Raw genomic sequence first — 27,788 nt, forward strand, 5'->3', positions numbered from 1 at the left:
GGACAGGCCTGGTCTGGTGAAGCCGAGGAAGTGCTGGTGTAGTTGTGATGCTGGAGGAGGGGCTTGGCTGTTGCAGTGCTGGGCTTCATAGGTATAATTGACTTGAAGGCATTTCCTAATGTAATTAATCTGCATTTTCTTTAAGAAAATAGCTTCACTGAACGTCCTTTTTCGAAACTAGAGTTAATAAATTTAGAATTGCTTCAACCTCCGTGAACGAAGTTGTTGGAAATCTTGGCAAAAGAAAAGATTTGCATCTTAAAGCATTGTAGACTCATTAAAATTCTTCTCATGGATAATTAAAGAAAACTGAATTAAAAGGAAAGTTTAACAGTAAGCAGCTCACAGGCGCTGCGACATTTCGAGCATGTTAAAATCAGAAAGAAACAGCTTTTGTGGCTGCAGTCTCCTCCTCTTGTGTTACGTGGTGGGTTTTTTAACAAATAACCCCTTACTGTTGGTTTCTTCAGCTGTCCAAGTAGTTTATTTCTGCCTGACCCGCACAGTCCTTTAGCATATTTGTGCCCAGCCTTGGAGGCTTTGTCAGGATGCTGAACAGTGGAGAGACTCTCACCAAACAGCCACAGGATGAAAATGCAGGCAGTGTTTCAGGAAGCCATGAAAATGGGTAAAGTAGCTTGAGCATTTATTTTAATGAACTGACCTACCAATTTCTCACAACTTAAGTTTGTCTTGTCCTGCAGCCACAGCTTTGCCTAATGGTGTCTCTAGTGCAGAAAAAGGTGCATCTTTTCAGGCTGGAATGAGAGGAAATTGTAATGAAGGGTCTAAATGGGTTTATTCTCCTATGCTAGCTTCTACTGTGACGTTAAACCTGACAGCATCTTTCAGTATGGGCTGTGTTGCTTGTATCCTTTTGGCATATATCTGGCTGGAGACTGTTTATGTTACAACACAGAGGCTCTTTAGCCCTGGGGTGGGCTCAGCAGGGATTTGTGTCCAGCAGTTCTGACAGGTATGTTCAGCTCCCACAGCTCAGCTGTTCACAGCAAAAATATGGAAGAGTAGCTGAAAATACTGATCAACTTGTAGAGTCTTAAGATTCAGAGTGTTCAGTGGTCAGTGGCTTTTCTACCATGAGGTGAGGTTACAGGCACCCTCAAATACCAGGGAACAGCAAAGTCCAGGGAGTCAGGAATAAAGAGCTGACAGCCTGTGCTCCTGTGCCATCCCTTTTGTGTCTCTGACAGTAAGAGTGGCACTAAAGACTCTGGAAGTTCAGTAGTGGTTGTTCTGCATGTCTTACAATGCACATAATCTACTTGGAATGGACTTTAAAAAAATACCCTACCTGCAGCTATGGAAGTAGGTCTCTTCCCTTCTGGATTTGGGGGACTTAATCCTTCAATGATAATGGATCCTTGTGATAGACCATCTCCCTCCCCAAAAAGGCAACAGAACTTATCCAGGTAACCCATCTCTTAGAGAACTGAATTTTAGAACAGTTTATTTTAATGCTTATATTGCCTTTTACAGGTAAGATAATCCTACTGGCTGCTGTCTCCTTTCTGTCCTAGGCAGCACGAAAGTAAAACGTTCTTGTTCCTGTTGCTCTGGAGTGGTGTCTCCTGTTAGAGAAAGCTGCCCATCTCTAGAGTTTCTGGAAATACTTTAAAAATAGAGCAAGACATCTCACGGGAAATATTTTAGCTTCTGATTGTTAGAAGTTTGTCAGGATTGCTAAGTACTAATTATTCATTCCCAGAGACTGAACTGTTGTATGATACTTAGTCTTCTGTTAAGTTAAATGTAACTTCACGCTTTTTTAGGCAACAACTTGCATGTTATGTCTCTTGGAAGATTTGCTTGAGCCTTTCAGGTAAAGGATTGTTGGGATAATTTCTGTCATACTGGTTTCTTCTGTTCTGGGCTTTGTAATCCTGCATAAGAATCATAAGGAGCAATCCAAAGATTTAAGGTTTTCGGAACAGGAATAAGTGAAGAAATCTTTGAAAAGTTTTGAATGTGTCGGTGTTGCCTCTGGAATCGTAATGCAGTTAGTACTGGAATTGTCATTTTCTGTTTAATCTGTCCAAAGATCATAAAACAGTATTTGACTTGTGATCAGTATAGACACATGTACATTCTGACTCATGAAAGTTAGGATTTTGCTGAATCAGTAATAATGCCTCTATTTTAGTCCACACATGCCTCTATTTGTGACATGCTTAAGCAAAAAAGAAAAGTTTCTGTGTTTTCTTTGCTAAAGAAAAAAAAGCTAGAGGAGCATTTAAAAATATACAGTGGTTTACATTCACAGCAAACAGGACATTTAAACTTCCTGTACTACAAAGATGTAGAGCATTCAGTTTGTTTTTGAATTTCTAGTGAAAGAATATCACAGACACTAGAACTCCAAATACTTATGATGTATTCAAAGCCCTTGGCATAAAACTTCTGTGTTATTTGTTTGGAAGAAGTCAGGGCCTGTTATCCTGGTAAATAGTGTTGTTTACCTGGTGTGGTTTAAAGTGAGGTGGCAAACTTAGATACCTACCTTTTCCTGTGTGCTGGAAGCAGGATTCCAGGTAGGAAGGACTAGATAAAGAGAATAAAATCCTAGCAAGCTGGAAAGAGTTAAAAAAGACCTTTTATAAGGCTGCAATTGAATCAGTGTGACCTAAAAAATGAGGAAGAGATGAAATAATGAGTTCTGTGACCTCAGTGTGCTGCACTCCCTGCAAACAGCCAGACAGAGGCAGCTACTGGAAGATTTCTGCTCCAGGTCTGGGTTTGTGCTGTGCAGGGGAGAACAGAGCCAGAAAATCCGTCCCAAGGTCAGGGAAGGGTTGTAGTACGGTCCCAACTGCTGAATAGAGCCTTTTTGGGGAGAATAAAAAAGCCTGGGTTTATTGTTCTTTTCTTCCTATTCAACCACAGAGTTCCCAGCTATCTGTAAAACTGGTCTGTCACCAAAATAACTGACCTGATTTTTGAGAATATTTATTCTTAACAAGGGAAAAAAATATTTTAGTTCTCTCTTTTGCAAGTAAGGATGTTCTCCTAGAAGGGGTGTGCCAAGTGTGTTACACGGCAAAACGAGTCTCAGCTGCTAACTTTATCTCCACTACTTTGTTCTTTATTAAGCATTTGTTTTGCTTTTAAATGTACCTTTGGGAGAGAAGAAGCTGTCTGAGTAATTTGGGAAAGACTGGCTTCTTGTGCACTGTGCAAAGCAAACTGATTGTGGAATCACCTGACCCCTTTTGCAAGAGTAGGAACGTATCTGGGCTGATCCGTGGCCCCCTTTTTAAGTCTCATAAGGGGCAAGAGAACCAATTAGCAGCTAAATCTAACCTGTTCTTTGAGGGCAAAGGGAAATTTTAAATAGAATTAATAAGGAGTGTATTATAATACTGCCCTCATTTGAATAGAGGAGTAATTAGTAAATAAAGTAACCAGCCATCACAGACAGCAACGTCCTTCTGTCCACGAGGACCTCCTGTGGCTCTCTTCTTTATTCCTTCTTATAGGAGGAATTTAAATGTAATAGAAATTGAGGGTTTAAAGAACTAATGTTGTGTGTCATTACTGTGGGGGTTTTTTTCCCTTATGCTGTAAAAAAATGAGAAAACATCTTCAGAATGTCTTGGGTAACAACTGACAGCTCCTCAGAGTCTGAAGGTGCAGTATTTGCTACTTGGCCATTCCTGTGCTGGTCACAGGTTTCTGTTGAGCTGCTCAGCTGTCAAAACTGTGGTGCTGTGTTGATCCAAGTCAGAGTGACTTTATTGCCTTTGTCTAGAACTCTAGGACAGATCTGTGATTCTAAATTTATTGTCTTGGGCTCACTCCTACAATGTGTCCCCAGAGCTCTGTTTTAAAATATTGGATTTGGCTCTTGCAGGATGCAGGGGGAATGGGAAAAGGGTTTCTCATGAACAGGATCCAGATGAAGATATTTGGTTTCTGAAGTTTCTAGGCAAAGTGCCAGAATCATTACAGCTTTCAGAGGTACCCATAGGTAATTTAAGCCCTTGCTTTTTGCTGCCAAAAGAGTTGTCAGATGAATACTTAATGATTCCGTCTTGAATTCAAATGCCACAGTGAGCTGTTGAAAATGTCTAACACCCAATGAAAAGTTCTTAAGAATGTGCAGATGTAGACCCAAAACACTCCCCAAAGCAGCTCTGATGCAGAGTAAGGCTGGTGGAATGTGTGGAGCTGGGTTGTCCTAGAGAACATGGAACAAAAGCTGAGGGGGAGGGGGAATTTCTCAGTGTTGGAACAGGGTGTCATGGTTTGAGAACATGGCTACTTCTTCTTCAACCCAAAACTACAGCTCTTCTCTTCCGTTTGGTTGTGATATGTTTATATTTTGCAGAAGCACTCATTGGACAAAACTTCAAAACTTCCAGGGCCACCACCCCCTGGGGTTTTACCATTTTCAACTGCAGGGGAAAAACCTGATTCAAACCACTACACAGGGATAAATGTTTAGGACACTTGTCACCAAGAATGAAGCAGTCAAAGATAGACACTGATTGGAAGAAGGATGTTTTATCATCCACTTTATTGTGGATTACTTAAATAATCAACCAACCAAACTGTAGGATTTTAGAGGAGGAACTCACCAAGTCATCCTCAGGAGAAGCAAGCAGTGAAAGATTAAAACAAAATTTATGGAAAAGTTCCCTCTTGGGAAAATGCATATTTTCCACTTCAGCCTACTTTTTTGTGTATTAAATCAGATTAATAGTTAGGAAAGCCAGTTCAACAGAAGTGTTTGAGAAAGGAAGTCCCCGTGCAAATGGGGCTCTGCACACATTGCTGCCCGAGATAAACACCTGTGTCTTACAAAATGCTTCTTTGGGCAAGGCAAGCAGAGAAAGCAGTTTAACTATGAGGTGGAGACTGTGTTGTAAGAACTGTGAAGTAATGCTGCTGCCACATGGATGAGCCTGGAGGTGGGGGAGCCTGGAAATGATGTGCTCGGAGGGACAGCGAAGCAGAGGAAGGAGCTGCAGAGCTTTGGGTCATCACAGTGAGGGCAAAACACAGCTGAGCCTTCCTGAGAGCCACTGAGGCTGGAAGCAGGGCTGGGAGAGCACTCCCAGGAGCAGCTGAGGGATTGCTTTTGGAAAAAGCATGGCAGTGACAGGGAAATTGTGTGGACTCAGCAGACACTGTTACTGAGCGTTGCCCCGCTGTTGGCTGTGTTCTTTGTTGCAGACAGTCTGCAGGGTGGTTTATTTTGAAGGGACAAAAGCACAAAAATCATGCAGTAGTTTTATAATAAAACCTTGGGAAGTTAAGTGGGCCTGAAGTGCAGTGATGTGGTTGACCAGAGCCAGAGCCTTGCACCTGGAACATACCGTTCCTCTAAAATTAGGGCTCACATAAACCCCAGCTTGTCTGATAATGTACTCTATGAATGCAGAAGCTTCAACAGGGAACATTTCTCATACATTAAACCATTAGAAATAACTAATTAATAGAAATACTTCCAGTACATGGTGAGCTCACACACGTGGTACAACAGTACCCAGGAGCAAGGTGGGAGTGGAGAAGCTGCGTAATGGGAGAAAGTTCTGCATGGGAATACCAAGGAAGGGAGGAGGAGATGGTATCAATCCTCCTGAATCCAGCAGCAGAGGCCTGGGAGCTGAGCATGTGGCTTCTGGGTGAATGCTTAGTCTGAGCTACTGACTGGTTTAGTTGCCAAAAAATGTTTGTTTAAATCTTTGTGAACAGCTGTGAATGTGACTTCCAGACTTAAAAGTCCTTTGGCTTGCTATATGTGTGTAAAGGGTTATAAGTAGATGTGCTGAAGTCTAAAGGAACACCTTTACCTGGATAATATAGTAACAATTTACATATATAGCTGTTTGATAACTGGCTTATTTTTGCAAGTTTATAGAAAGCTGATTTATTTTTTAAAAGTTTAATAAGCCCTGTAGAGTAAAAACTTAACATTGACAACATTACAGGAGTTGAACAATAGTGATAAAAAATAGGAATACAAACAGAATACGAGATGTCTTTTATTTATTTATACATATTTATACATGTTTATACATGTTTATATGTATTTATACATATTTATACATATTTATACATGATTTTATTTATTTATACATAATCTGTTTGATGAATAGCTTCCCCTCAAATCTCATGATGATATGACTGCTGCAAAACAGTGTTCATATTCTCTTGGTGCAATTCATGATATTAGAAATCACTCTGCAGAATTAAGGCCAAAATATATCACACCCTAGAACCTAAATTTCATAGTTTTTTAAATTGAGAGAGAAGATTCTAACCTAATTACACAGGACAAGCAGTGTATCCTGTAAGGCTTATTCAAGTGACAATTTCTGTACAACATTTTCTCCATAGAAATCGTTGGTTTATTATCATGTTAAAGACTGAGTTTATAGATTCACTTCAGTTTTATTGTTAGTATTTTTTCAAAATTTTGCTGTGAGGAAAGAATTTAGATGGCAAATATCTGACTGCATTGGACCTGGAGTATGAGTTGCAAGCAGAAATTCTAATTACCAGAGAAGGAAACATAGAGCCTGTGGAAGGAAAAGGCTAATTCCAAATTCCCTTAAAACAAAAGAAAAACCTATGGCAATTAGTCAGTAGTGCCATTAATCACTCAGCATCATTATGGTAACAGAGCAAACAGCTTTTCTGGTGTGTAATTGGCAGAAGAGCATTTTGTAACGATAAAAGTGGAGAGATTTAGCTGTGGCATTTAGTTTCTGTAGTTACAATAAGAAATGATACTGTATTCACTGGCTGCTATCAAAAACACTTAGATAAAACCAGTAATTGCTATGCCAGCAAATCCAGATGGGATGCTCTGCTCCTGGTGACTCATCCCAGCAGGAAGGACTGTCACTTCCATCAGTCATTATTTTACCTCACCCGCACTTTGCTTGCATGGCTTTGCAAAGATAAATCTCACTAGAGCTGTTACAATCACGGAAACACTGAAGGAAGGGGAGCTTTCCCTTTGTTGTTCCAATACATGGAATTTTCAGATTCTTGCTTTCCAGCTTGGCCTGATGTGTGGGAGCAGCTTCAGTGGGAAGTAGCATCCAGCTGGCAGAGGGCAGTGGTGGGAGCTGCAGGTGGGTTGTGCTTGGCCCCAAACCCCTGGGTAGGCCAGTCAGCCTGAGAATTCTGTGCCTCTGTCTCAGGTGAAGGGAGCGTGTTGAATGAGGTCACGTTTGCTGGAATGGTACCTTGAAATTAAATCCCAAATTACATCAGGAAATGCTGTCATTCAAAACCCACCCCTGTTAATGGAGCTATGCAGAACTATGCTTTGTTTAGTTCTAGCTGATCAAGGTTTTGTAGCATGATCTCAGTTTGTTCTAATTGACTTGTTCCAGCGATCTCTGCTGTTAAATCCTCTCTGGGTGGGATTTGTGCAGGTTTTTGTGTATTACCTTTGGAATTGTAAACTTCCAAGGCAGAAATCAGATGTGGAAAATCCACTTCTAAACTGGTAGCTGGATTTTGGAAAACGCTGGCCCCGCACTAAGAACACTGAATAATTTATGCAGAACCTTGGTCTTAATAAAATATTTAGGAGCCCAAGTCGAGATTTCCAAAGCATTCTGGCTTTGCTGAGGCATCCCAGCACCGAGCTGGGGTTCTGCAGTGCGTTCTCTCCTTGCTGCAGTGTGCTCAGCAAGCTTGGGCCAGGCAGTCCCTCTGAATTCTGCTCAGTTCTGCTTGAACAATTCCAAATAACACAACCATTCCTGGGGGCTTTACTTCCGTTTTAAAGGAATAACTCCTGACAGAAGGTAAAAGGAAAGACATCAAAACCCCCATGTGTTCATTCAGAAGGGATGGGATGGTTCTGAATATCCACAGAAATTGTTGGTGGAAGAGGAAATTTCTTAGTTGTACTTTCAGGGCAAAAAAAAGCCTCACTCTCAAATGGATCCTTAATCCATGGAGGGAGGTAACAGCTACCAGGCATGTGTGTTCCCAGCTGTAACACTCATGAACATGCTGCATGGGTAGAGCTCCTCATACAGCTTTTACTTGGTGAAGCATTACCAGAAAGAATCCAGAAATTCAGACTTGGTGGTTGGTTAATTTTCTATAAAGGGAACATAATATAAACTGAACCAGAAGCCTATAACAGCTGAGACTAAAGCAAACTAAAGAGATATTAATCTATTAAAAGTCACTAATGATGTTTATTAAAGTTTTGAGTAGCCTCAGAGGAGGCTCTTCTGGTACATTACTGCAGAGCTGTTTTCTTCAGAAGGCTTTTTTGCTAGTTTTTTTTCCTCAAAATGATTGTTCAGATATCTTTAGACTAAGACTTTGTTTTGTTTGTTTTGTAAAATAATAAAAATTTTAAAAGCTTTATAATTCAGAAGATATTTAAAGGAAAAGATTCCACTGGATTTCGAAACATCAAATGTAGTTTTTCTGTAAAATAGGAAAAAATTCAGGAACTATCAAGTGTTTTGAGACAGCAGATAAAACACATGTTTTTAAGTTATTTCAGATGTTTTGTTTTGGTTTTATTCCCAAATATCTCTTCCTGGTCTGTCATTCTCTCTTTGCAGTCCCAGTTCATTAAGTCACCATGTGTCAGGCACAGGCTTACCTTTCAAAATGCAGTATAATCCCCTTCTATATTTAAATTACTCAGGTTCTCATCAGCATTCACCCTCACCAAACCAGTGCCTATTTTCAGACCCCTTTTTGCTTATCAGACAAGCCCTTTCATGTTTTGTCCCATTATGCCTGTTGACAAGAGAGGAAATATCCTCACAGGCAAGATTAGTGATGACTCCTCGGTTTCCTTCGGCTGCTTTTGTGACCTGAGACTCGGGAATCTGGGGAGGAGGAGGAAGGGAGGAAATGAGCTGGGATTGTCACTTCTGATGGGTGAAGAATTACAAAGTCTGCTAAACTGTTGTGAAAGGGACCCAGCGTGGCTAAGGCATTTTTAAAGCATGATTTCACTGTGAATAACAATAATAAATTCTAGGAGTGTTCCACACAGAACTATTTTACAATTGTAGTTGTTAATATGAGATAGGAAATGGTGTCTGGTGTGGTGTTTGGTCCTGCTGTTTGTACCTGACACTGCTGGGTAGAAAATGGCTTTTGAAGTTGTTATTTATTTTAAAGTTGGGAAGGGCATCGTTTCAACTTTCTTTTCCTACATTTTGAGTTAATTTATTACGGTGTGGGGGGGAAGGACTTTCTGAGCTTCACTCAGGACTCTGCTGTTGAGAGGAATGAAGAAAATCCTAACTTGTTCTTGAAATGAAATGAGCTACATTAAAAAGTCTTTATGCTGCTATTCATGAATAATCTGCAGTTCATTGCTGTGTGCAGTCAGTCATTTCTAAATGCTTAGTTATTGTTTGGATAGTTTGTTCACGTAATTCTTTGCAGACTTTTTGGGTTGGAGTTTGTATTATGCTTTAAACTTGGTGTTTTTAAGCCAGGAAAAGTTAATGTCATCCATGTGTGAATGATAATTTATTGTGTTGGGGAAGTTTTTGAGAAACTTTATTATAATAATAATGTTGTTGTTGTTAGGAACTGAATTGCCTTCTCTTCCTTAAAAAAACCAACCAAAAAACCCCTGACCTCAGAGCTTCAACAGGTACCAGCAGTGACAACTTCCAAGGTGTTGTGATATCAGTAAAGGGACAGTATGATCAGGGTTAAAATTGATGTTCTTCGTACTTGCAGGGTTCATGGCCTCTCTGTGGACGTTCAAAATTAGTGCCTTCATCTGGCATTAATTCCATGATGTCAAACCCAAAAGTATGAAATAAGGAATGTCATCCTGAGATTGAAAGCATTTCCCTGTTTAACTGGGTTTTAGTGGAGCTTGCAACAGAGTCAAAAGGTTCTTGGTACCTCTGAGCTTCCTGTTTTTACCAGTTTGTATTTTGAAGTGTTTGGAAGCTGTGTTTTTATTTCCACTTCAAACCATCGTGCTGATTGCATTGGATCCCACTGGCACTCCTGGATAACTTTTTAATAGTTATATTTTCTTTTAGAAGCTTTCCAGATGCCCAGACTGTCTGCAGAGATTCACTGCCCCGTTTGGAGGAGACCCAGGGTGAAGGCACAGAGCCAGCAGGTGAGCCTGTCAAAGGTGATCCTTGGACATTTGAGCTCTTTTTTGAACTCCTTTTTAATGTAATTTGTATTTCTATTTTAGCAGGTTATGACTGATAATTTTTCAGGGCTGGGATAAGGAGAGAAAAAAACAAAAATAAAATTGAAGTGAGTCTGGGCAGCTGAAAAACTTTCAGGAGCTGTAAATTTGCATGGATTCAATAGTTTCTCCCAGTTTTTGTCTGTATTTGAGGTGGTGGCCAGATAAGAATGAAAAACAGACTGATCCCATTTTAAATCACACAAATTGTGTTACCTTTGGCATCACAGCCTGTTCCTCAGCTGTCACCTGGGGAGGATTAAAGGAGCTTTGTTAGCAGAACTTTGTGAGGTTCCTTGCAAGGTTTGCTGTCCTGAGAGAGCTCCCTGTTGCCTTGGTGAGGCTGCTACTGGTATCTAAATGTGCTCATTTAACCAGAATATTTGTTCTTAGAGACAATTGGAGCAATGACTGCATAGATATCAGATCTATGTAGGAATCTCCCATGCAGATTTTATACACATGTATAAATACATACCTGTATGGATATATCTCTGTTTTTTAAAAGGCAGTTCTTTGAGACACAGTAGCTTCATTCCCAAAATTGACCTGCCAGCTCTATGCTTTTTGTTCTTTCAGGAAGCAGGAAATAAATTTGAATGGATAAAGGTGATAACTAATTTCTGGTTTCCAATTTTCAGGGTATTTATGGAACTATTTGAGGCACACATTCTATATTTAGATTATTACCGAGGCTGTGATTCTGCAGAGTACTTGTGTGCTCAGGAAGGCTCTGACCTATTTTTCTAAGAATTTATCTGGGACTCTGGTTACTGCTGACAGTACCTCCCCTGCCTTCCTCCCAGAGGTTGCTGCTGGCTGCAGTTTAGAGAAATATGCTCAGGAAGGAATGCACATGCCATGCAGCCACTCCTGCAGAGGTGACCACAGCTCTGCCACAGAGGTGAGGAGAACAATGAGGGGAGAAGCCATTCCAGCTGTTCCATCATCATTTCCTTGCAAACACAAGTGACACCTCATCCATTTTAATTAAGCAGTTCCTTTATTGCTGTTTTGATCTTCTAAGTTGATGAATCAGGAGCTTACAATTTGTTAGACTTTGTCTTTTATTTGACTTTGAGAATCTGTGGCACTGCTTGTTATCCATTTAAATGAGAAGCAGTGTTTGACTTGGACACATCACACTGCTCTGCAGATGCTGAGTGGGAAAGTGAGGACTGAATTTCAAACACTTCTCCCAAATAATCTTTCATGAGAAGGAAGGAAGGTCAGTGTCTAATTTCAGTGAGTCTACATTGTATATAAAGAGAAAAGGAGGAGATTCTGATGTTTTCTAGTTGTGCAGAACTGTCTTTATTGCTTTATAATTGACATGTTCTGCAACCTCAGAACTAAATTTGTTCAGTGAGGGCTGCAGATTGTTCTGGAATTTTTTCCCCATTCCTTTCCACCAATGTATAGAAGCTCATTGCTGTGGAGGCAGGCCAGATTTGGGGTTTTCTAATGCATCTGTAAATCCAGAGTACCCTTACTGTTGGCAGCAAGCATTATATTGACTTAAAACCATTATATTGACTTAGAAGAGAACTCATTCGTGCTGGCTTTATACTGATGGAATCACACAGTAATTTATGTTGCAAAAGACCACTGGAGGGCAACTAGTCCACCTCTCTGCTCATAGGAGGGCTTGTGGCTTTGTTCAGCTGAGTTTTGAAAACCTCCAGGGATGCAAATTCCACAGCCTCTCAATCCCTCTTCTTAAGCTGAGTCACCTACATTGGGAAATAACTTTTCTTGATCCAGCAAGAGTTTTCCTTGCTGCAGCTCATGTCCATTGCCTCTTGTTCTTCTGCTGGGTGCCTCTCAGAAGAATCTGTTTTCCTTGCAGCACCCTCTTTGGTCTGTGGCAGGCAGCAGGGAGATTCATTCTTTCTCTTCTCCAGATTGGAGGAACCCAGTTCCTGCAGGGGCTTATCCTACCTGGTGTGTTCCAGGCCCCTGACCCCTGGGAATCCCCGTCCTGGGCTTATGTCAGTTTGTCAGGATCTCTCTCTTGCACTGGGGCTTCCAGAGCTGCTCCCTGCTTCAGATGCACCCTCAGGAGTGCTGAGCAGGGGAAACCATCACCTTCCTTGATCTGCTGGCTCTAATCCTGCCAGTGCAGCTGGGATGCAGTCAGCCCTCATCTCCATCGGGACATCCAGCCTGTCCCCCAGGAGCCACAGGGTTTGTCCTGCTGAGCTGCCATCCGGTCCCTGCTGGGGCATTGGGTTGTCCTGCCCAGAGTGCAAGACTTATGTTCACCCTTGTGGAGCTCTGAGGTCCCTCTGGATGGATTGTCATGTTGGTCAGTTCCTCAAGTTTGGGGTCAGCTCTGAAGCTGTGAGTGTTCTCTCTGTTGTCCAGGACAGCAGCGCCATCACTGAACAGTGTTCTCAGGAGTAACCCCTGAAGAATGTCACTTGTAATGACTTCTGGCTGCACTTGGAATTGTTGACCATGGTTCTTGAAGACTAGTTATCCTGCCAGTTTTTTATCCATCTGTTCCTCCAACTGCACCTGGTTCAAACCTTCCATGCTGAGCTGTGTAGGGCTTGTTAAAGACCTCGTTAAAGGTAAAAAGTGAACAACGTTCCACTGCTCTCACCCTGTCAGAGCAGTCAACTCATCGTGGAAGGTGGTTGGGTTAGATTTCCCAAGGCCAAATCAGGTCTGTCCATTCTGGCTGGTCTCAGTGACCATTTTATAGCCCAAAATGATTTCTAGGAGAGTTTGTTCTACAGCCTTCCTGTAGACCGAGGTGAGGTTTCTGTAGGACCGAGGTGAAGTTGGCCTTTAGTTATCTGAGTCCTCTTTCTCCTGCTTTTTGAAGGCAGATGTGACATTTGCCTTTTTCAGTGTCATGGGGACCTTTCCAAATTGCTGTGCCTTTTCAATGGCAGGGAGCAATGGCTTTGACCTGGTTTCTCAGTGTCCACTCCGAAGCATCTCATGCAGTCCCATCAACACTTCTGCATGTGTCCAGTTTGTGCAAGTGGTCCCTATTTGATTTTTTTCTGCTGTAGGTAAAACACCTCATCTGTCCCTAGGCATGGAAACCCAGGGAGCCTGATCCTGCCAGTAAACACTTGGGGTGAAAAGGCACTGGGAGCATCAGCCCTTTGCGTGTCCTGTGTCAGCAAGTCACCCGTGATGTCCCTGGTTCTCCTTGTGTACCTGTAGAAGCCCTTCTTGTGGCTCTTCCCATCACTCACCAATCCCAATTCTGAGTTTTGACTTTCCATGCCTGCATGCCTGGGCAATGTTTCTGTGGTGATGTTTCCTCCTGATTACACCCTCCACACGTTCCATTTTGGTGCATTGTAATCAGTTTTAGAAGCGTCAGGGTTGTTATGAGGCTTATTTTGTCCTTGCCCTGATGCACCACTCCCTCCACGTCAGCTCAGAGAGGATTCTTTGCAGGATATCTAATTTCTCTGATTCACACTTGCAGGAGTTCACTGCTGTGAAGAGCAGTATGTTTTATTGCAATTAATAAATGTTCCCTTTTCCTCCAGTGGAAAAGGCATAGGTATCCATGAACTGAAATGTTTTCGTGTGTTTTGGCTCATTGAAAAAGATTTCCTCTATTTATTCAGTCTTTCCTGTTTGACAGTGTAAGATTACATGTTTGTTGTGGAAAACTGGTAATGTAGCAGAAAACCCTTTTCCTCCCCCAGCTGTGGCAAGGCAAGCAACAGGAAGCTGGTTTCTGTATTTTATTAGAAGAATCACTGTGTATATAGTCTGGCTGATACTTTCAGGTTCACTTTCAATTCCAGAGTTCTGTACTTCTGTTTAGTCTGTTTGTTGGCACAAGGGGAAGTTTGACACAGATACCAAGCTCTTGAACTCCAACCTGTGTGTACTCAGCTTTTAAAGAAATTAATTTACTCAGCTTAAGAAATTAATCTCTTAGGGTCACAGGTATCTTGAAGAAAAGCAAAAAAATAGTGGGTGAGAGGAGGAATGATGCATTTGTGTTGTCAGCAGAATGTGATGGCATCATGGCTGTGGAATCTGGGATGATGACTGTCAGGAATGCCTCCAGCAAAGAGCTGAATTCCTGCTCTCCTCATTAGGGCAGAGGGATGTTTTGCAGCAACTGGCATATAATCAAGACACTGTTTTGTGAGTTAAATCTGATTTACTTTCAAGCAGAAGTTAAATTATTGGTTTAGTTCCTGCTTCTCGGGGCACATCCATGGAATATCACTCGGAGCTCCTCAGGTCATGCAGCAGGGCTGCTCCTCCATCAGCCTGTTTGTTTACCTGCCTGAAAGGTGACCTTGGTTCTCTTGCATTTTGTGTGACTCTCAGAGCTGTTCTTCCAGAAACATCAGAATTTATTTACATTCTCAGATCCTTTCTGCCAGTCACCAGGATATTTGTGAACAGAAAGTTTCATTGATTATATTAGCTTTAAACTGTAGGGTTAGTGTATTTCTCTTTTAATTTTCTTTTTTTTTTTAACTAGTACACAGTTTCCTTTATACATCCCAGAGGCCCAGCAGTTTCAGCCAGACTGATTATTCATGAAAAAATAAATAAATATGGACTTGCTATTTGTTTGTCTGTTTAAAGTCATTTTTGGTATCTGGGCTGGGAAAGACAGCCTGTACTGTGTCAGAACTCTTATATCATACATGATGGAAGGAATAAACTGGCTGATAAAGATACAACAATTGTAATGGGTTTACGTTGTGCATCATTTCGGACTTGAAAGAAAATATCTGAGTAACAAATGCACTTTTATAAATCAATATTCACATGTAAATGGTTCATAAGTTTAGGATTGTATCGTGAAAAATGAGTTGAAAACTTTCAGTGTGTCTTTTAAGTGGTTCTTAACTGGTTTTTTTCTCCTGTAAAGTTTCTTGTTGAAAATTTACACATTAGTGGGAAAACTGCACACCTAAAATCCCAGGTGTTTAGATCAGCTGTCCCTAGAGTGATTCCCAAGACAAACTGCAGTGCAGCCCTCCTGTTATAGGTGTAACTATATAACTATGAGACTACTCCAGGCCATCTCTTCCTTCAGCAGTGAAGACACTGAAACATGGAAAAGGTATCTGATCATGGAATTTGGCCTTGGAGGAGAATGATGCTCAAGAGGCTCAAAGAGTGACAGTCACGAGGACTTATTGAATAAAATCTCTGCTCTTTTTATTTTAAATTAGAACATCACCTTCTTTAAGCAGAGATCTTTTCTCATCATCTCTGACCTTCAGTGGATTGACGTGAAGGACATGAGCCAAGGTCACATATCAGTGAATGAAGAAGCATTTTGGGTACAAAGTATAATGCAGGTAGCAGGAGTCAGTGGGAGAAAGAGGAAAGGGACAAATATTACTCTTTGGTTGCATATAGGGAACTTTCAGTGGCATCAAGTACTTCAAGCTGGAATGTGGTTTGTTTTCTCCTCTGTAAACCTATAGCTGGATAATGTACCAAAGCTAATAGTGTATTTAGAGGGGTTTTATTCTGATTTCCTCTTTGGTTTCAGGAGGTTCTGAGTTCATTTCCAGCCTGGATATTGCAGTTTAACTTTCAGATGTTAGCAAGGCAGAGCACCTATTTTGCTCTTCCCAGAGTTTATAATTGACACATTCAGTATTTTGCCAGGCATTCCTTCCCAGGCTCTTTTTGAGAAGAATGAGCCCTCTGCTCAAAAACCCTCTGCAAACTGACAGAGGAATATATTGTTCATGTTCTGCTGGTTTTATTGACTCTCTGGGACAGACTAATTGGATTTTTAGAATTATTTGGTTTATATCTAGATCTCAGGACTGTTTTGAGATAAATTCTACCTGCAAAAGCAAACACTGAATGGGCATTTAGGTTTATATTCATTTGCACTATATCTTGTGTATTATTAAGGTGATGCACAGGGTCTCTGAAACTGAATCTGTTCTTAATCTTTGGTGGGAATCAAAGATGCCTTTTTGACACCGTAAAAACCTGCATAAAGAAAAGCAGAAGGAAACCTAGTTTCCAAGGACATTTTTTGTTTCTATGTATAGATATTTCAGTGATTTGATGGATGATTTTCACTCTTCTCTGGAAAGTGTTCTGTTTATTCTGTTATCTACTGCACCTCTGCAGTGAAAAGACAGTAATCATGCAACTTTTATAATGTTAGTTTAGGAATGGTGCTAATATTTTCACGTCCCTTGCAGAGCATTTTTTTATAGTACATGAACCAGAATGTTGTATTTTAGCTCTGTATGATACAATTTTGTTTTCAACAGGGCAGTCACCTCTCTGTGCCCACACACACCTGCAATCCCTGCCCCCTTGGTTGGTTTAGAAGCCAGAACATCTATATATAGAGTTTTTCATCTGGGCTGTGGTGTGTCACTGCAGAAAACAAGCATTTGGATTAACAACAGCTCCACACCAGAATTGGGGTTAAGTGCAGTAACACCTGCTTTGCCTCCTCAGCTCATAAAATATTTATTGGGTGATACTGTTTACACTTGGATAAAGTCTGTCTGTAACCTAAAATCCTTCACAGCTACTTGTTTTCCAAACTGTCTGGATGTATGATGCCCTTTCTCCACTGAGCTAAGCAAAGCTCCACACCTATGTTTTGAAAATCATTATATGCAATTTGCACATGAGCAAACGAAGGCACAGGGAGATGAAGCAGCTTTATTTGTATTTATTGCTGTCATTAACACCTTCTGTTTGTCAAGAGAACAAATGCAAATCTGCCAGCCAGGGGCAGGAATGGAACATGATGTTTGTGAGCTTGCAGCAGCTTGCTATGCCTCTGGCTGTCTGTGCAGATTGCAAGGCCTGGCTTAGGGAGGCTGCAAGTGTGTCCTGAAGAGCTGGTGTGGATCCAGCTGTGGCTGATGCGTTCACATATTGCCAGAAATGCTCAGGGAGGTGGTTTCCCTGTGAAGCAATAAGAGGAATAACATTGGACAGGGATGTTGGACTTTTGAATGCTCCAGAATGGCCTTTTTTCAGCCACTGGGGTTCCAGGAAACAGCACAGATACTGTCTGAGCTTTCTCACAGTTTTTGCTTTCCATAAGACAATCATGCTTATTAACTCCTATCAGGAACTTCAAAAAGTCCTATTTTCTGTTACACTCAATTCTGACAAGCCTAAGCACTTTGAAACTTTTTCATCAGCTCACTCTAGAATATATATATATATTTATGTTTATGCTAAAATTATTTCTTCATTTATGAACGTGAATCTAAAGAAAAAAATGTTGTTCTTACAATGTTCTTGTACTGTTTTGTTGAGAAGTATGGGAACTCTTTGACAGGGGAGTCGTGGGAGGGTTTGTGCTTTCCTTGTGAGAATTCACCTGAATTTTGCCAACTTGCTAACCCCTAGATTCTCTAAGGAGTGTATTTATACTCAACCTTTTGCTGGCTTTGCAAGAGCCAAGTAAAGTCTTTGAGAGAAATATTTCTTGTGAAGTCCTTGGAACCAGTGGTGAGAGCCAAGTGACATTTGTTGGTGCTCTTTCTCTGTGTCCTGTCAAGGAAGGGGAGGACAAATACAGGGACAAAAAAGTGGATGGTAGAAAGGCAGGGTGAGGAAGACAAGAGCAGGAAAAGATGAAAAATGCCATGGAAACAGGGCAAGACAGGAGTGGGTGGAGTGGATATACAAATTAGAACATGGGGCAGATGACCAAGGAAAGAACTGTGGGAAGTAGTGGGGAACAGAGACAGGATGAGGGAGAAGAGGTGGAGGGGAAGGAGAGAGGGAAGAGTTATAACAAGCAAAAGGGGCTTGGATACTGAGTAGGGTTAGAGGTTTCAGATCTTTTGGATCTCTGTAGCCTTCTGATTCATTGACTGCTCCACTACACAGGGGGAACTGCAGGGCTGAGCACCAGCAGATGCTGCTCTGGAACTGGGGGGGTGTCTGTAACAGAAGGTCAGTGTAGTTCTGTCCAGTGGCACTTCTGTTCAAGATGCAGATCAAAGTGTAACAGAGAAAGATTTCTCCTTCTGTGTGGTGTATTTGATAGTAAGAAAATTGGGAAGTCCTTCTCTCGGAAGGTGAGAAGTGCCAGAGTTGTGCTTGGTCCTGTGGTCTTTATTCAGCTCTCTTGTCCTCTGGTACACAGTCACATGGTATTTTTCAATGACAGAATACCTTGACAATAGTGCTTTACCTTCCAGAGTCCCTGTGGACTTCCCTTGCTGATGGCAGAGTCAGACTGAGAATAGATAACTCATGTCCACAGACTCCCATAACAGTTCATCAGATGTTCAAGGAGAGCCTGGAAAAATATGGGTCCCTTAATGCTTTGGCCAGCAAAAAGAATGGAAAGTGGGAGAAGATAACTTTTTCAGAGTATTATTGCCTCTCCAGGAAAGCAGCCAAGAGCTTCTTGAAGGTAGGTACAGGAAACAAAGCCATTTCATCTTCTCCCTTTGTCTCCTTTAAAAAAACCCAAAACACAAATGAACAGAAAAACCCCAAACCCCACACTATAAAAGGCTTTTCCCATTACTTGAAGATCAGTAGTCATATTCCTTATTGAAATAGTGATGAAAATGGGTTTTGGTCAGGGATAACACTGCTGTCAGGGGAGCCTGGCTGCAAAGGAAGAGCTGCTGTGTTACACTTGCTGGGATGTGGGCACAGAGCTCAGCATGAGGCCCTCGAGATTAAAAACAGAAAAATAGGGGAAAGCAGCACTATCATGAATTTGGTGAGATAAACACAATTTCTAAAGCCTTCTAAACATAGGGTAATATTGGTACTCATTATGTCTCGTTCATATTGAAGTGTTCTGGGTTTCAGGCCTTTCTGGGCAGCAGAGCTCAACCAGCCAGGAGAAGGTAGTGGAAAAGTTACATCACGTTACTGCTGATAAATACTGGTTTTGCTGTGGATACCAGCACAGAGCTGTGTGTGGACATGCCTTGTCAATACTGCAATAGTAAATCAGAAGTTTCTGAAGTTTATATTTGTGGGGATGTTCCTCTCCAGAGTGCCTGCATTATATAACCTCATGCTTATTATTTTTAAGCTCGGTCTTGAACGATTCCACAGCGTAGCAATCCTTGGATTTAATTCTCCAGAATGGTTCATCTCAGCTGTTGGAGCTGTTTTTGCTGGGTAAGATTATTTTGGGGGGGTGTTGATTTTGAAGGGGCTTTGGGGATTTCTGTTTTGCTAGAGGTGGAAATGCAGCAAATAAGTATTTACTGTCATAGTTTGGAAGTTGTGTTGCTACTGATTAGCATGTTCAGTGGCCTGCTGGAGTCTCTTATCTGAAATAGTCCAGACACTCCTAAATTGATCCTGTTTGCTGTGGGCTTAACTGTGACAGAAGCTGTTGTACAGTGTCTTATCTCTGGAAGATGTGGGAAACAGATGAGACTCATACTTTTATATTAATGATATTTGTCTACAGCAAGATATGTTCAAGGAGATGAAGTAACATATGAATATTGGCCAGCCTGATTCCTTCTGTCCTGATACCTGTTCACACAATCTGGGTTTTACTTCTTAAGCTGTTCTGTGCCAATGAAATCCAAATTGGTACCTGTGTACAGCTTGAACAGGAAGAGGACGTGACTGGGGATTTTTTACAACTTCCTGAGCTGACTCTTGAGTAGCCTCAAACGGGTTAAAACACTGAATCCCAGCCTACAGCACCTTCTACTGAATAGAGTTCAGAGGTTAGAGTTCAGAGGTTAGTTTTTGCAATGTGCATAAATCAGAGATTTAGATAAATTTCTATGTCTGGATACATGAAACAAATGAGAGCTGTGCTGTGTTTGCTTCCACATCTTCCTACTCTTTCAGCTTTCATCTGATCCTTGATTATTACTGGGTTTTGATACTAAGTGCATGTATATGTGTGTGTATATATATAAATATATGTTCTTATATATGTATATATAAATTTTTTGATTCAGAGGAATTGTCACAGGAATATATGCAACCAATTCTCCAGAGGCCTGTCACTACATTGCTCATGACAGCAAAACCAATATCATGGTTGTGGAAAATCAGAAACAACTGGACAAGATAATGCAGGTACGAGGTGGCTGAAGGGTTGCTGGAAAGCCATAATTTTTTCATTTCTTGATGCTGTGTTGGTCCCAAACAGCATATACACTCTCTGTGTCATGGAACCTTTTATGGGAGTGTTCTTACTCAGAAATCCAGTATCTGGTGCTTGAGCTCGTGGGTGCCTTGCTGCCCTGTCCTCTCCAGTGTCTGTGGCTCCAGCAGAGCTCACTGGATGGTTCACTGGAGATTTCCCTGAAAAAACTCACCTTTTGATCCCATGGTTATACTGTCACCACCTGCTTCTCTTTGGCAAAGCACAGCCCACTGGAATGAAGAGATTACACTGAGGCAGGTTTGTAAAGGCCTGCAATTCAAATATGAAGTGTGCCAGTGTTCAGGATTCCCTCTTTCCAAGATATCATCTTATCCTGCTTGCCATATCTTGTCATAGTAGCCATTAAGGCTGTCGAGTTACTGCACTTTGGTGGCATGGTGGTTAAATTGTGTGATGGTTAAATGAGATGGACCTTGGTGAGAAAGGAGCAGGAGCCTCTTTAGGTGACCAGTCACAGTTTTGACAGGACCCTTGAGCAGCTGTGACTGGGTTTCAGCAGCAGTGCCAGAGGGAAAGACCAATTTAACAGAAGGATCCTGGCTGCAGGACTTGGGGAGGAGCCCAGGAGCACGGGCAGCAACCTGGGAAGGGCTTATCTGTCTGTCAGGTGTTGAGGGAGACCCCTGGCTAGAGATGACCCATCAAACTTGCACCAAATTGCAGTTTGCTGAAGCAAGGGGGCCCTTCATGATGGAGTTTTCTGCCAAAAACATGTACCTGCCACAGAGTGCGGGTTTTTCAGATGTATTTGATATAAGTTATGCATTAATTACTTTGTATTTGTATTAATTACTTTGTATTAATTACTTTGTATTTTGTGGCTTTGTTTTATATGTGATTTGTAGGAAGACAGGTTTTTAGAAAAATTCTAGGATTTTTAAAATTTAGAAAAAACAGAGGGTTTTTTCAAAACATTTTTTTCCTCGAAGAACCCAAGACTGAAACGATAACACACCATTTCAGTTGCTGTCCTTCTAATAATGTGTACACGATGGCTGCCACCAAGCCACTGCTTTTGTATTGGCACAGGGGCAGTTCCAAACGTGGTCAGTGAGGCAGGGGGGCCCAGGGAGTGGAGTGAAATGAATGTTTTCTGCAGGCCATGCAAAGCACACAAAGAGCTCCTGACAGCAGCAGCCTGTCTGCCTGTGGGCCTGTGGCTTTATGTCCTTATGTATCCTTACAGTGTCCATATGGCTCCATTTCCTTTTTTCCTTGAGGAAGTAGAACTTTTTTTAGCACTTGAACACCAGTTTTTGCTGTGGGACTTTGTTGCAAACCACAGCAGTTGGGGTCAGCTTCCAGCTTGATCTACACAGCTCCTTGATGTGCCCTGTTGTGCACTGTGAGAAAGGATGCTGAGGAGCCATTTTGGGTGTAATTTTCGAGTTTATTCTTTTTGACTGAAACCAGATTTTCTAGAGCAGACTGTGCAGACTGTGTAGTCCCCTCCTCCTTCCCCTGCCTCTAGCTGAGCTAACTGTGGGTGAGTTCAGGGGAGAATATTTGGGGGTGGAGGGAAAGAGGAGGGGGTTTGTGCCTGCCAAGCCATTACAGTTTTTGGCAGTATTTTAGTGGGGAAAAAAAAAGCCCACGCAAGATATGAATAATAAATAATAAATTTGTTTTAAAAAAATCCAACAGATCTGGGATCGCTTGCCACACTTGAAAGCTGTTGTGCTATATAAGGACTCCCTTCCAGAGACACATCCAGATTTATATACGGTATGTGAGTGCTAGAACAGACTTACAATTCAGGGGGTATTATTTATTTGAGACATTTCTACTATGCTTTGTCAGCAGAGTGTCATTTAGAATGCATTGCTGCGTTCCAGCAAACACGTTCAAAAGCTTCATCAGCTTTTTCTGTTTAATTTATCTGTAACTTCATGTTTGATACTTTACATTTAAAATTAGCGATACCTTGCTGAACTCTCTGTCTTGTGTCTTCTTGGTCTTTAACTTGACTGGTCTATTAAAACACCTGTTATTCCCACCTATTCAGGTGGGAATGTGTACTCTCAAATGGTTAAAAATAAAAGTTGTCCCCTGGTGAAAACTGAGTTGTGGTGAGTTACACTGAATCCAAGAGCAGAGAATGCTTGTTCTTTTACAGGTGATAGTTGCATTTTGTCTACACTAAATATTTCTGGTGATAGGCAACAAGTGAAGAGAAATGACTATGGACTGCACAAAGCAGCACATTTTCTTAGTACGTGTAGAATACTCCTATTACATGTTAAAAATAAAAGAAAAAAAAGACAAAACCAGGATGAGAAATTTCTGAGTGTAGAAGTTCAGCCTTTAGGAAGTATGAGGGCTTGAAGCAAAGCAGGTTTTTGGAAATGTGTTATTACAATGTATTTTGAAAATATGATTGTACCTCAGTAATTCTTAAGCAATAAGAATAAAAAAAAATCCATATTTTAAGTTGACTATGGATGATCATATTTTAGGCTAAAAAACTTCGATTGTGGAAAAAATATATTAATGAAGAGTGAACAGTACAGAACTATTTTAAAATATTTGCAATTTTGATAATCTGATAAGAAAAAAAGTCTTCTGTCCTTTTTTCTCCCGTATCTTGCATATAAATTAATAATATACAATTACTGTTCCAATACTGTGCATACTGGTATGGAGCATGCCTTGCATCTTGGTACAATAAAAAGAATACTACAAAGATGATCTTACTATTTATATTTCTTAGTAAAAAGAACAGCTTGCTGAACCCCCAAATGCCTGAGAAGTGCTGTGTTTTCAAGCAGCCCTGTTCCAGTGCCGTGGTGGGTGTATTCTCAGCAGAGCAGGGGAGCTCTGAGAGTGTGTGACAGCTGCCATAGTTTATGTCATCTAAAGGGAAAATTAGAGACCAGATGACCAGAGGCAGAAATGACTGTTCGTTAGGGCTGATGCAGAGCAAACCCCCCAGCCCACGGGGGGTTTGATAACAGGGGGTTGTGGGGCAGGGTGACAGCTCCCGTGTGATGAGGGGCTGCTGCAGCGGGGGCAGAGCCTCTTTCCAGAAGGCAAAGTCAGACCTGTGTGTGTGACTGTTTGACACCATCTGGGGCGGGTCCTGCTCAGTAAACAAAGCCTGGGCAACGCATTCACCAGGGATCGATGCATTCCGGGGGGAGAATACACTAAGGTCAGGAAAACGGGGAGAAACTACATCCTTGACACTGCCACACTTTGCAGGAGCTTGGGAGATTGATGCTGCCACATTCCGTGGGGAGGGATGAAACGGGACAAATCTCTGCTTGCTGCGGAGCTGTGCAGTTACAGCCTCTCTTTTCAGACATGTGGTTTGTTGGAAGAAAGTGTAAAACTGCTGAATGATCCTTAGGACAGCCTTACCACCTAAGAGAAGACGGTCAAGGGGCAGCAGAGGCTGACTGTTGTAACCTTAGTAGCAATGGCAGAGGTCTGAAAGAAGCAACGAACTCCCCTCAGGCACAGGCTCTCAGTTCTTACCTCTGCTGTCCTTCAGCTCATCCCCATTTCTGCTTTGTGGTCCTAGACAGAGCTCCAAGAAATCATGGGGAAATGGGGGTGCTGCACCTTGCATTTAAATAGCACAGTTCTGTAGCACAGCAGCAACCACGTGATTGCAATGGCAAACTGACAGTTTGGTTATTGATTTTCTTTTAAATTTCAATTAACATTGAAATCAGTGGTGCACTTAGCAGCAGAGCAGGGGTGTGCAAAGGAAGGAGCAACCAATATAATACAGAGGATCAGGCTCAGGATTCTTCTGGGCAGATTTGTGTGGCACAAAAGCCCGGTGTCATAAAAGGTTTATCTCATTCTAGAAAGAGCCAAATTTGAATGGAAGTTGTGACCAGCATCATATGCTCTGTTTCCTATAAAACAGCAGATAATTTGGGCTGACATTCACACATCTAAATAATGATGCTTTGGCAAAGAAGCTTTCATTCAGTTGCTTTATAGATATATTTATATAGAGTACAATGAATTATATGTGAGAGGGCACAAGTGTGCACTTACCTAAAAATGTTGCATCCAGCTTCCTTTAAATAAGACTCAAAATCATTCTTACAGTGTGAGACAGTAGCAGAATTTTAGCCTCCATGACTGATCCCTATATCTACATTGGAGGAGGAATAGTATTACTGTTCCCTTCTTAGGCATTGAAAAGGCTCATGACAGCACAGTCTGTTTGCAATTCACACATTAAGGTCTAAGCTAGACTTACCATATTTGTTACATAGGCAAGATCAGGGGAAACTTGCCTTGGATACAGGTTCAAACGAGGCACTGAACTGTTCTGCCATTTTTGGGAGGGGAAAGATGCAGCACTGTATCAATTTGTAACAAGCCACTTGATATCCTGTATTTTCTGTTACGTGTTCTAGATGGAGGACTTCCTGGAGCTGGGACATGACATATCTGATGCTACTCTGGATGATATTATTAACTCTCAAAAGCCTAATCAATGCTGTGTACTGATATACACCTCTGGGACAACTGGGAAGCCCAAAGGAGCCATGCTGAGCCATGACAATGTATGTACTTCAGGCTCTTTCTTTAGCAGAGAAATAGCAAAGCATGAAGATATTTATTCCTGTGGTTTGAAATGACTGTACACAGCAGAGCCCTGAAATCCTTTTGGTTTTGCAACATGGGTACGGTACTGCAGAGCAATGTTTGAAGTGCAGTCAGCTGTTTCTGGTAAAGTATAAACAAGGTAGAGAGTGAAACTCCATTCAAACCAGCACTTCACAAGGTTGAACGGTTCTTTATGAATATGAAATTTTTATTCACTGGATTTCTTGGGAGATCTAATGCATATATTCATAAATAAAATGCACAGGTTGACACGAAGTCTCTCAGGGGATGTAAAACAACTCATAGACATCAGCCAGCTGCTGTCAAAACAGTCTGATGGACTGCTTTTGCAGATTTTATTAAAATTGGGGGTGGATGTGTGTTGTTTGTACTTCAGCATTTTGTGTTCTCAGACTTGTATGCAGTTTTCTACACCTGTCACTGGGGGATAACACAGCTCTGGTGCACAATGCTGGTACTACAACAGCCCTACCTGCATTCTTGCAAACAGAAAATTTCCAGTTATAGAGAAAAGCAAGTTGTTTGCAAAATGGAGTTTTCACAGAGGTCAGCTAGCAGAGATTTGAAGTGTAGTTGTTTTGGGAGTTTATATATTTAATTTTTCATAAGGTAGCTGAGTGGGAGTGGAAGGTGGTAGGGAGCCTTTCTGAATACGCAGAGAATCTGTGAAAGGGCTGGTCTAAGTTGTGGCCTCTCCCCTTAAAATGAAGCAGAAATTCTTGCAGACATGCACACTGTGAGCAGCAATTCACCCAAATGTAGGGAATTAGTACAGTAGTATCTGGAAGCAGAACATTGTGGACTTGATGGGCAAAAAAGACTGATGTGACGTTGCAAATCTATGGTCTTCTATCTCAAAGGAGCCTGGTGTCATTGCCATGCCAGCTGCCAAACTATTCTTGGCTGCTGATCACAAACAGGCTATTTTTATGTTGACAAACACTGGAAGGCATGCTGTGCCTGTAGCTGTGCTGCTGCCTTCTTTAGTCAAAGCTGTTTGCCACTGTCCCTGTGCAAAACCAGTGCTGAGTCAGTGCTCCATGCACCCACTGACCTGCTGTGAGGTTTGGAGGGCAAGCAATGAATGGGCACATCTTAAAGACATCCCATTCTTTCTGCTGTGTGAGTCTCCCACAGCCACTTGTCCAGTGCTGGCTCTAAACTTGGAGTGGCTTGGCCTGGTCTTAAACCCCTCTCCTGAGAATCCCTATTTCCTTAGGCCAAGTGTACACTTGTACCTTCTAATTTATTACAGAGTAGGTGGCAGGGATGTACTCTGATAACAGGTATCACCTGTGATTTGTGTCTCTGCTCTGCTGCCTTGAATAATCTCATGCTTCTATCCTGCACTACCCAGTTTAGATTACAGACTCCTCAGAGAAAGAGCTGTTTCTTTTTTGGTTGGGGTTTTCTGGTTTGTTTGGGGTTTTTTTGAGTGGTGGTGTTTGTTTTGGGTTTTATTTGGTTGGGTTTTTTGTGCACATACATCTTTTCCCTCGTCTCTCATAGCATCACATGTATTTGTGGGTCTTCCATATGCTGTGTTCTGATAATGGAATATGCATATTTAGCATCCTTGAACTGCATCTTCTGGGATAAAGTGGGAATTGGGAAGAAGTGGGGGGAAGTATCATCCAGCTTCACTAAGAGGTCAAGGAGCACATCCTCAAAAATATTAATGTATGTGCTGCCTTTCATAAGAAGGGGGGAGTGTATGTGTGTGTCACTTGTGAACCCCTGTGCTGAATATCCCAGAGCTTCCAGAGGAGCAGAGCACAGCTGCTGTCACCCTCCTTAGTGCTTGGCCAGGAGGATCAATACAGGACAAAGAGCTTGTTGCTGATACTGAATTGTCCTTTGAGCTCACTGATCACTGAGTATTTATTGTTCTTTTTCAGGTAAACATGTAGATGCAGCACTGGTGCAAAGTGCCAGTTTAAAAGAAAGTCTGCACAGCAGGAGAGTTGCAAAGGAAGGGGCAGATCCCTTTATCCTTGTCCATCCAGCCCATGCTGCCTGCTCAGTGTGTCACTGGGGCATGGAGGGTTGGTAGTGCTCATAGCCCAGGCAGGCAGCAGAAGCTCTCTGTGCTTTTGTGATCTGCACTTCTCTACTGCTGTGAAGGTCACCTGGCTTTGGCCTGAGTGTCCCCAGGGAGCTGACGGTCACTATTGCAATGTCCTCAGCAGTTGCTGTGAGCACAGGTTCTTCACAGTTACATTAGTGTGGCATGAGGGTCCTTAGTACATGTTAAAAGGGAAAAAGAAATAAAACCTCCAATCCAACCCCCTTGCCATACCTAATGTGTCTTATTATTTATTCAAACAGATAACCTGGACATCAGCACACTGCAGCAGAGCAGCAGGTATGCAACCTGCAGAGGTCCAGCAGGAGTCTATAGTCAGTTATCTCCCTCTCAGCCACGTCGCTGCACAGATGTATGACCTGTGGACTGGTATCAAATGGGGAGAGCAGGTCTACTTTGCTGAGCCAGATGCTCTGAAGGTATCCTGTCTTCCATTGTATCTAATTAAGATTGCACTTCTTTCTGTTAGAAAGCATCCTAGGGAGAGAATATGATCTTTGAGAAGTGGTAAAGGATGAAGATTGAGCGTCCGTTATTGTAAGAATTATGAAGTCCATTAGATTTGTGATCCAGTGCTCTAGATTCCAATTGAAATATATAATCCAGGTCCATAAGGTTCTTTTAAGGCAAAAGAGTAGGCATCTGAAGCAAAAGAAGTCTGAGCAATTTTTGGAGGAAAGGGAGGCAGGAGGAACTAACCCACCTGTGTGTTTTCCTTCTGGTGTAGGAACCTCCCCAGTGTGTCAGACCTGACACGTGTCAGTGCATATGTCTGACTGAAGAAGATTCAACAGTCCTTCTTT

The 27,788-nt window shown here is 41.8% G+C and overlaps 1 protein-coding gene across 8 annotated transcripts in view; it reads left to right on the plus strand.

Annotated features, from left to right (window-relative positions):
* The window catches only part of ACSBG1 (acyl-CoA synthetase bubblegum family member 1), a 41,815-nt gene that overhangs the window by 6,976 nt on the left and 7,051 nt on the right, over nucleotides 1-27,788 (plus strand). For 2 of the 8 annotated variants that reach the window (XM_032699927.1, XM_032699928.1), the window contains exons 4-9: nucleotides 10,026-10,108; nucleotides 19,200-19,288; nucleotides 20,095-20,215; nucleotides 21,951-22,031; nucleotides 24,686-24,835; nucleotides 27,228-27,404. In XM_032699927.1, the coding sequence (XP_032555818.1) occupies nucleotides 10,037-10,108; nucleotides 19,200-19,288; nucleotides 20,095-20,215; nucleotides 21,951-22,031; nucleotides 24,686-24,835; nucleotides 27,228-27,404 (690 nt within the window). In that variant the 5' untranslated portion in view covers nucleotides 10,026-10,036. Of the gene's footprint in view, nucleotides 1-300; nucleotides 629-10,025; nucleotides 10,109-10,992; nucleotides 11,091-18,342; nucleotides 18,561-19,199; nucleotides 19,289-20,094; nucleotides 20,216-21,950; nucleotides 22,032-24,685; nucleotides 24,836-27,227; nucleotides 27,405-27,788 lie in introns of those variants that run through there. The other 6 variants (XM_032699924.1, XM_032699923.1, XM_032699922.1 and 3 more) reach the window with 6 other exon arrangements.

This window comes from Chiroxiphia lanceolata, chromosome 12, assembly GCF_009829145.1.
Source record: "Chiroxiphia lanceolata isolate bChiLan1 chromosome 12, bChiLan1.pri, whole genome shotgun sequence".
NCBI classification, from domain to species: Eukaryota; Metazoa; Chordata; class Aves; order Passeriformes; family Pipridae; genus Chiroxiphia; species Chiroxiphia lanceolata.